We start from the raw sequence: 9,969 nt of genomic DNA on the forward strand, positions 1-9,969 counted from the left end.
AAAAAGCAAAGACTCAAATCATACAAGACACTCCAAGGAAAACACATATCATGTGGTGAATAAAAATATAGCCTCAAGTAAAGTTACCGATAGACGAAGACGAAAGAGGGGATGCCTTCCGGGGCATCCCCAATCCTAGGCTCTTGGTTGTCCTTGAATATTACCTTGGGATGCCTTGGGAATCCCCAAGCTTAGACTCTTGCCACTCCTTATTCCATAGTCCATCAAAGCCTTACCCAAAACTTGAAAACTTCACAACACAAAACTCAACAGAAAATCTTATGAGATCCGTTAGTATAAGAAAATAAATCACCACTCTTGGTACTATTGTGAACTCATTCTTTATGTATATTGGTATAATATCTACTGTATTCCAACTTCTCCATGGTTCATACCCCCCGATACTACCCATAGATTCATCAAAATAAGCAAACAACACATAGAAAACATAATCTGTGAAAAACAGAACAGTCTGTAGCAATCAGAGAACTTTGAATACTTCTGTAACTCCACAAATTCTGAAAAATTAGGACAACCTAGGAAATTTGTATATAAATCTTGTGTGAAACATTCAAGTCAAAAGCATGCTTCTGTGAATTATGAAAATTATTTTCCTGGGCGCAAAAGTTTCTGTTTTTGAGCAAGATCAAATCAACTATCACCGAAAGCCATCCCAAAGGTCTTACTTGGCACAAACACTAATTAAAACACAAAAACACATCTAACCAGAGGCTAGATGAATTATTTATTATAAAACAGCAAGGAAAAATATTGGGTTGTCTCCCAACAAGCGCTTTTTAAAGCCTTTTAGCTAGGCATTGATAATTTTAATGATGCTCACATGAAAGAGAAGAGTTGAAGCACAAAGAGAGCATCATAAAACATGCGACAAACACATCTAAGTCTAACATACTTCCTATGCATAGGAATTTTATAAGCAAACAAATTTTCAACACAAATAAAAACTAGCATATGCAAGGAGAAGAATAAAACATAGACAATCTCAACATGAAGAGAGGTAATTTAGTAACATGAAAATTTCTACAACCATATTTTCCTCTCTCATAGTAATTACATGTAGGACCATAAGCAAATTCAACAATATAGCTATCACAAAATATATTCTCAACACGATCCACATGCATGCGAAGTTGACACTCTTCCAAAATAGTGGGATTAACATTAGCTAAAGCCATGACCTCTCCAAACCCACTTTTATCAAAAATTTCATAAGATTGAACATTATCCAAATATGTGGGATCTAAAGTTGGCACTCTTCCAAACCCACTTTCAATATTATTGCGAACATTATTATCAATCTCATATTCATCATGGGGCTTAAATAAATTTTGAAGATCATAAGAAGAATCACCCCAATCATGATCATTGCAACAAATAGTAGACATAGCAAAACTATCATCCCCAAGCTTAGGGTTTTGCATATCATTAACACAATTAACATTAATAGAATTTATAATAACATCATTGCAATCATGCTTTTCATTGAAGGAACTATCAGGTGTGGGTGCAATAGTAATAATTTCATGTTTAACATAAGGAACTATAGCAAGTTCATCTCCATAAGCATAATTAATATTGGCATCATGGCCATAAGAATAGCAAGCATCATGTTCATCAAGAGAAGGTATCTCAATCAAATCAACGGAATCATAATTATCTATAGATTCATGCATATCATTATTTTCTTCCAAAGCAACGGTCATTCTCTCCATAAGTTCTTTGACATAGGCATTGTGAGCATAGTTTTCATAGCAATATTTAAGTACGTCAAAATTTGCAGACTTGTAGAGAGTAACATCATACTTTTCAATCAAAGAAGCAACTTCATAAGCACCCTTAAAAGCAACAAATTCTTCAATTTGTTCGGTATCATGGTAACTATAGACACCCTTTTCATAAGAAGATAAGATTTCATTATCATTAAACTCACATAGGTAGGGGAGGTGTTTTTTAGGGTTCTTAGAGCAACAAGTAAAATCACAAAGTTCACAAAGATTCCAATCATAACATAGCAAAAAATTTATTTGATTCCATAAGAGTCTCCCTTTTACAGACAAACGGTGACGCACAAAATGAGCATGCTCATCTAAAGATTTCCCCTCAACCAAACTAGTTGGGGTTTTAGCACGAGTACATATGGATCGAAGATGATCCAAGTAGAAAACTTTAAGTGGATACATAAACTTTGTTTCTGATATTCAATAAACACACAATTATACCAAGCAAACGAGCAAACAGTCCAAGTAAGACATAAGGGCAAACGAAAAAAACGAACGAAAGAAGGGCGAATAAAAAGGCAAATCTTTCGAAAATCATTTTAGAAGTGGGGGAGAGGAAAACGAGAGGCAAATGGAGAATAATGTAATGCAAGAGATCAGAGTTTTATGATGGGTACTTGGTATGTCTTGACTTGGCGTAGATCTCCCCGGCAACGGCGCCAGAAATTCTTCCTGCTACTTCTTGAGCTTGCGTTGGTTTTTCCCTTGAAGAGGAAAGGGTGATGCAGCAAAGTAGAGATAAGTATTTCCCTTAGTTTGAGAACCAAGGTATCAATCTAGTAGGAGAAGAACGCGCAAGCGCCAATACCTGCACAAACAATCAAACACTTGCACCCAACGCGATAAAGGGGTCTTCAATCCCTTCATGGTCACTTGCAAAAGTGAGACTGATAGAGATAGATAAACAAAAGATAAAATATTTTTGGGTTTTTTGGTTTATACATCTGAAAATAAAAGAATGCAAAATAGTAGATCGGAAACTAATATGATGGAAAATAGTAGATCGGAAACTAATATGATGGAAAATAGACCAGGGGGCCATAGGTTTCACTAGAGGCTCCTCTCATGAAGGCAAATAATACAGTGGGTGAACAAATTACTGTCGAGCAATTGATAGAAAAGCGCAAAGTTATGATGATATCCAAGGCAATGATTATGCAATATAGGCATCACGTCCGTGTCAAGTAGACCGACTCCTGCCTGCATCTACTACTATTACTCCGCATATCGACCGACTCCTGCCTGCATCTAGAGTATTAAGTTCATAAAGAACAGAGTAACACATTAAGTAAGATGACTTGATGTAGAGGAATAAACTCAAGCAATATGATGTAAACCCCATCTTTTTATCCTCGATGGCAATAATACAATACGTGCTTCGCTACCCCTACTTTGTCACTCGGTGAGGACACTGCAAGATTGAACCCAAAGCTAAGCACCTCTCCCATTACAAGAAAAACCAATCTAGTTGGCCAAACCAAACCGATAATTCGAAGAGAAATACAAAGATACCAAATCATGCATATAAGAATTCAGATAAGATGCAAATAATATTCATAGATAAGCTGATCATAAATCCACAATTCATCATATCTCGACAAACACACCGTAAAAGAAGATTACATCGGATAGATCTCCAAGAACATCGAGGAGAACATGGTATTGAGAATCTAAGAGAGAGAAGAAGCCATCTAGCTACTAGCTATGGACCCGTAGGTCTGTGGTGGACTACTCACGCTTCATCGGAAGGCTAATAGAGTTGATGTAGATGCCCTCCATGATCGAATCCCCCTCCGGCAGGATGCCAGAAAAGGCCCCAAGATGGGATCTCACGGGAACAGAAGGTTGTGGCGGTGGAAAAGTGTTTTCGTGGATGCTTCTGGTGGGTTGGGAATATTTGCAAATATATAGGAGGAAGATCTAGGTCAGGGGGTCACTAAGGGGCCCACAAGGTAGGGGGCGCGCCCTCCACCCTTGTCGCCACCTCGTGGCTCTTCTGACTTGCACTCCAAGTCTCCTAGGTGTCTTGTGGTCCAAGAAAAAATCATCGTGATGTTTTGTTCCGTTTGGACTCCGTTTAGTATTCCTTTTCTGCGAAGCTCAAAAACAAGGAAAAACAGAAACTGGCACTGGGCTCTAGGTTAATAGGTTAGTCCCCAAAATAATATAAAATAGCATATTAATGCATATAAAACATCCAAAACAGATAATATAATAGCATGGAACAATAAAAAATTATAGATACGTTGGAGACGTATCATATATATAGGTTAGAGGGGAGGGAGAGGGCAGCCACCAAGTGGGGAAAGTGCCCCCTTGGTGCGCCGGCCTAGGGGAGGAGTCCTATTCCCTCCCCTAGTCCAATTCGCCCCCCACAAGGAAAGGGGGGGCAACTCCACTGCCCTTGTGGCCCAAGTTGCCTTCCACTTCTTGGCCTTTTAAGGACCGTTGATATTGAAATTAAATAAAATGGTCTAAACACTTCTAGAGCATTATATATATAATTGAACATCCCCGGAAACATTTTCCGCATATATATAATTGATCGGTAATACCAGGTATTACCGATATTCAGTGAAACCCTTCCGATGACCCCGAAACGCTTCCGGAACCTCTCAGAACTTTTCTGGATATTAATGAAATAATTCCACAAATATATTCTCACCACTCCCATCCTACTAACACTCAGAAGATCATGATTACCTTAAGCTTGTAACCCTGTAGGTTCGGTAAATCATAGACATGAACGAAACCCCTTCGTTCAATGACTGATAGCAAAACCCTGGACATTCATATCGGTCCCTATGATTACACGAATGATATTGGAGTGAACCTTTGGTTATCATGTGATGTTCCCTTTGCTTCGCGATACTTTACAAAACTTGGTGTGCATTGGTATCCTCCTGAGTCATCACCATGCTCACTATATCGTTGCTCCCGTTACCGGTTTTGTTCTTCTTTCTCGTTGATGTGTTCCAGCATCCCCGTGACGTAGTCACCAGTGTCTGGCCAGACGATGATGGATGCCGTCACATCGAGAGGGCCCTAAGAATATCTCTCCATCGTTGGAGGAGCAGATCCCACTCTCGAGCTATCCAGTCACTTGTCAAACTTTCCGGTGTGCCTAAAAGTTGTCGTTATGATCACCTTGTTACAAATGACGTTTGAGCAACCCCAAAGCCCACCGTCTGGTAGGAAGTGACCGAGACACCTCATGGTCTGAGGAACTAAAACACATGCTAACGCTTCGTGTTATAACAGATGATTTCAGATGATATAATCATAAAGTATAACAGACAAGTATTGGATTGATTCAGTATGATCGTTCTTCTAACGTCATACCCTCAATGTTGTTTTAGGACTATCATTACACTTAATGATATCCTAATATCCAGAAAAGGTGATCACAAACAACAGTTGAGCTAGTCTTAGAGGCAAGACTGGGAACCTACTGTTTACCGTTTATCATTTCACACGTGCATATGAGTTTTCCACTGATTCGCATATTCCAGGATCATAGCAGTTATAGCATGAAATATAAACTCTTAATTATGAATAATGGAAATACAATAATACAATATTATTGCCTCTAGGGCATATTTCCAACAGTCTCCCACTTGCACTAGAGTCAATAATCTAGTTTACATAGTCTCCTTAACACCTATGGCTACCCGATGTTGCTCATGCTTTGCTCGTGGTAGAGCCTTTGTCATCAGGTCTGACACATTAAAATCTGTGTGAACCTTGAGAACCTTCACAAAACCCTTCTCGACATGCTGTCGAATAATGTGATACTTGCTGGTCTTCATGTGGGATCTTGGTTCCCTTGCTTGAGCAATGGCACCACTATTATCACAATAGAGTGCCATTGGGTTCATCGCACTTGGGACCACACAAACTTCTTCTAGAAACTTCTTGATCCAGACTGCCTCCATCGAAGCTTCTAAAGCCACAATGTATTCTGCTTCTGTTGTAGAATCTGCAATAGTGTTTTGTTTGAAACTTTTCGAAACAACTGCACCACCATTAAGGGTGAAAACATAACCCGATTGAGATTTATAGTCATCTATATCAATCATGAAGCTTGCATCGGTGTAACCATTTACAACGAGTTCTTCATCTCCTCCATAGGCTAGGAGCATGACCTTTGTCCTTCTGAGGTACTTAAGAATATTTTTAACAGCTGCCCAGTGAGCCAATCCAGGATCACTTTGGTACCTGCTAATAACACTTAGGGCATAAGAAACATCTGGTCTAGTACATATCATAGCATACATGATGGATCCAATTGCCGAGGCATATGGGACTCCACTCATCTGCACTCGCTCATCAGCTGTCTTCAGATATTGATTCTTGCTGAGTGTTGTGTCATGTGACATTGGGAGAACACCTTTCTTTTCATTCTCCATTTTAAACCTCTTTAAAGCCTTGTCAATGTATGTGCTTTGGCTCAACGCAATTAGACGTCTTGATCTATCTCTATATATCTTTATGCCTAGTATATATGCAGCTTCGCCTAAATCCTTCATTGAAAACACACTTGAGCCAGTCTTAGAGGCGAGGCCAGGAACCTATTGTTTACCGTTTATCATTTCACACGTGCATATGAGTTTTCCACTGAATCACATATTCTAGGATCATAATAGTTATAGCATGAAATATAAACTCTTAATTATGAATAATTGAAATATAATAATACAATATTATTGCATCTAGGGCATATTTCCAACAGTACTATCAAGGGGGGCTCTCAAGTTAGTAGCTTGATCATATCGTTCATAGAGAGCTCAAACCATTGCATCCTTGCATCATATTTATTGGTTCTTGTTTGGTGTTTCTCTTTGTGAGTTTTAGAGCTTATGGTCATCTTCATGACAAGCTCGAGTTCATCGAAAACAGAGTTCATATATGCATCTTCTATGATGTTTTCGGTGTTGGAATTTTTGCCGATTCTTCATTCATAGAGGTTTCACATATCCATAACTTAGGCATACTCCCCCTGCCACTTCTTACTATATCCAGTCGTTGTTGGATAGTATTTGTCATCATCAATCCAACAAGCTTGAGTTTGCTCAACTCGGAGCTCATTTACAGAGTTGTGGTAGTTCACGATTTACTATATCATCTGTTTTCCTTATTTGTGTCCTAAAGGCCTCAAGCGGTAGTACCGCTGTGGGCAGCGGTAGTACCGCTTATATGCGGTAGTACCATTGTCTAGTTTCGCGCGTGCTACCGCTGCTTCTGGGGACTCGACTTTTCGTGTCGGGTTTGCACGACAGTGGAATGGTAGTATGAGCGATAGTATCGCTTATAAGCGGTAGTACCGCCCGCCCACTACTGCTCCACTTCCGCTTCCTTCGAGACCCGTTATGCTTGCAGCGGTGGTAGGGTGGTATTGGGTGTGCGGCACTACGGCTTATAAGCGGTAGTACCGCTCTCTTGAGCGGCAGTACCACTGTTGCGGTACTGTCTCTGTCCTCTGTTCCTGCTCTACCTCCGTGGTCTCCTAAGCTGCAACCCCAGCGGTAGTACTGCTGGGCGAGCGATAGTACTGCTCTGGCGGCACTACCGCCTCGTGTCTCCTCGCCATTGCACTGCTCTGTGCGTACTTTCGTCCGAGCGGTAGTACCGCTCTCCTGAGCAGTAGTACCGCTTGTGTGCGGGCTGGGCACATAGTGGTTGGATTTGGGGGTGCCTATAAAAGGGGGTCTTCTTCCCCATTGAACCTCATCTCTTGAGCTCGTGTTCTTCCCCCATTATTGACCTCCATCGAGCTTGCTATCTCTCAATCCCTCCAATGATTATTTCTAATTCTTGAGGGAAAAGAGAGAGGAGATCTAGATTTATGTTTCCACCAACCACTTTCTCCTCTATGTGAGGGGAACCCCTTAGATCTAGATCTTGGAGTTCTTTGTGTTCTCATCTTCGTTCTTCCTCTCATTTTCTCCATAGCATTAGTTGTTGTGGTGGGATTTGGGTGGCACTCCTTGTGCCCTTGACATTGCATTTGGTGCATAGATTTGAGTTCTCCACGGTGATACGCAGAAGTGTAGTTTGAGAAGCTTATTACTCTTGGGTGTTTGAGCACCCTTGAGCTTGTTCCTCTTGGGTGCTTTGGTTCCCTAGACGGTTGGTGTTGCGGAGCTCAATCATTGTGGTGGAAAGCTCCGGGACAAGCTTCGGGGTCTCCAATTAAGTTGTGAAGATTGCCACGAGCGATTTGTAGGGGTTCCGGTGACCGCCCCCAAGGGTGCAATTTGTACGGGTTCGGTAACCGTCCTCAAGGGTCCCTTAGTGGAATCACAACATCTTGCACTACAAAAAAACACTTTCATGATGATACGTGTTTGACACAGTAGGTCACGTTTTCTGTCATGCACGTACATCCATGATGACTTTATGACATAATCAAGATAGTCATACATGTGTTGTCGCAGAAGTGTCCATGACAATACTAAATTATCATCACGGAAGTGTCCACTTCCATGACGATAAATACCGCGTCATGGAAGTGTTTTCGTCAAGGGTAGCTGACACGTGCCTTCCACCGTAACGGGTCGCCGTTAAGCTATCGGTTTCCGGTTTGGATCCGATAACCTGTTAACAGCCCGGACCAGTGGGGATTTTCCACGTGTAAAATTCTCATTCACCAGAGGATCCACGTGTCAGCTCATCGTTGGGACAGATGTCATCCCTACAATGGACGAAAGACACATATGATATGTCGACACGTGGCATAGCCCAACAGTGGCCCATTCAAGGTAAATAGGCCAACCCAGCTAAAGGCCCACCATATTTTTTCAGACACTAGTAGGTCGGCCCGTTAACAACCTGCCATGTTTTGGGTCAAATTAAGGCCCATATCAGATTTGACCCCCATTCACAGCCTATCGTGTTTTGGGCTAAATTACGGTCCATATCAGATCAGGCCCGTTAACAGGCCACTGTTCTTTTGGGCCCATTCTAAGACGGGTTTGTATTTCAGCCTGTTAAATGCCCATTTACCAGTTCGGCCTGTTTGCGGCCCTTGGTGCATCTGGGCCGTTGTCGGCCCGGTTTCACTTTAGCCCATTTAACAGCCCGTGTTGAAACTGGGTTATTTCTTGTCCGAAGTGACTTTAGGCCTCTTAACGCCCATAGTCTTCATGGATAATTTTCAGCCCAACGTGCCTATCAGCCTGTTAATGGCCCGTGTAACAGTTGGCCCTAACTACAACTCGCGTTGAATTCGGCCTGCTTATAGCCCATCTGTTAATGGCCCGTGACACAATTGGGCCTACGACCTGCGTTGATACCGGCCTGCTTAAAGCCCATAATTTTATTGGGCTAAACAGGGCCCGAGATACATTTTGTCCTATTAACAGCTCGTTTGCTATTTGGGCCAAACATGGGCCTAAGACAGTTTCGGCCTGTTTTGGCCCATGAATTTTTTGGCCCAACGCTAGCCCAATCTAGTTTATAGCCTGTTAAAAGCCCATGGTATTCTCTGGCCCAGATGGCCAGAACTTTACTCGGCCTGTTAAAGGTGGAAAACTACTATACATTTAGACCTGCTAATGGCCCAAGATGATTATAGGCCCACGTTTCGGCCCATATATAGCAGTTATGGGCTGGCCTGAAGACCGACAACATTGAGATCCGTTGAAGCTTCTGGCCTAAATTACAACATACCGACTAAGAATAAACCTAGACTATACAATAAAGAAATTACGGCATATTACATCCACTGGGCATCAAAGTTCGCCACCGGTGATAATAAAGTGCAACGAGACCGCGGATTACATACACTGGGCATCAAAGGTCACCATCGGTGCATATAAGCGCGCCAACAAAAGAATATATAAAACTGAGAGCACTTCAGAAGGCATTAGGCCTGCCCTAGAGGTGCACCACAAGAAGTAGAACAAGATGATGAAACCTCAGTTGTGTCAACGATAGATGCTCTAACCCTAGCTGCGTAGCAAGAAAGTGCACATGGCTGTCCTCTGAGGTCTTCTTTACATCATTGACATCAAGTCGGAGCTGAGCTGAAGAAAGCCTTTCCACTTTAAGTTGAGACTGAAGAAGTCGAACCGATTGAGGCAGCAAGTACACAGAGGTTGTCTCACAGCTGCTGGTGACTAGCTTCAACTCACTGTCTTCATCAAGACATGACCTTGGGGTAATCTTG

General features: G+C 41.8%; 1 protein-coding gene across 1 annotated transcript; it reads right to left on the minus strand.

Annotated features, from left to right (window-relative positions):
- Positions 1-5,440: 5,440 nt before the first annotated feature.
- Positions 5,441-6,208, minus strand: LOC120972619 (secreted RxLR effector protein 161-like). Its single transcript, XM_040398099.1, has one exon. It carries the CDS (start codon positions 6,206-6,208, stop codon positions 5,441-5,443), a length of 768 nt encoding a protein of 255 aa, XP_040254033.1.
- Between the last annotated feature and the right edge of the window lie 3,761 nt (positions 6,209-9,969).

This window comes from Aegilops tauschii, chromosome 1 (genome assembly GCF_002575655.3).
Source record: "Aegilops tauschii subsp. strangulata cultivar AL8/78 chromosome 1, Aet v6.0, whole genome shotgun sequence".
Taxonomy (NCBI): Eukaryota; Viridiplantae; Streptophyta; class Magnoliopsida; order Poales; family Poaceae; genus Aegilops; species Aegilops tauschii.

Bases quoted from the DNA above. Each gene is read 5' to 3' on its own strand.
- LOC120972619 (XM_040398099.1), bottom strand. From the start codon at position 6,208: ATGGAGAATGAAAAGAAAGGTGTTCTCCCAATGTCACATGACACAACA.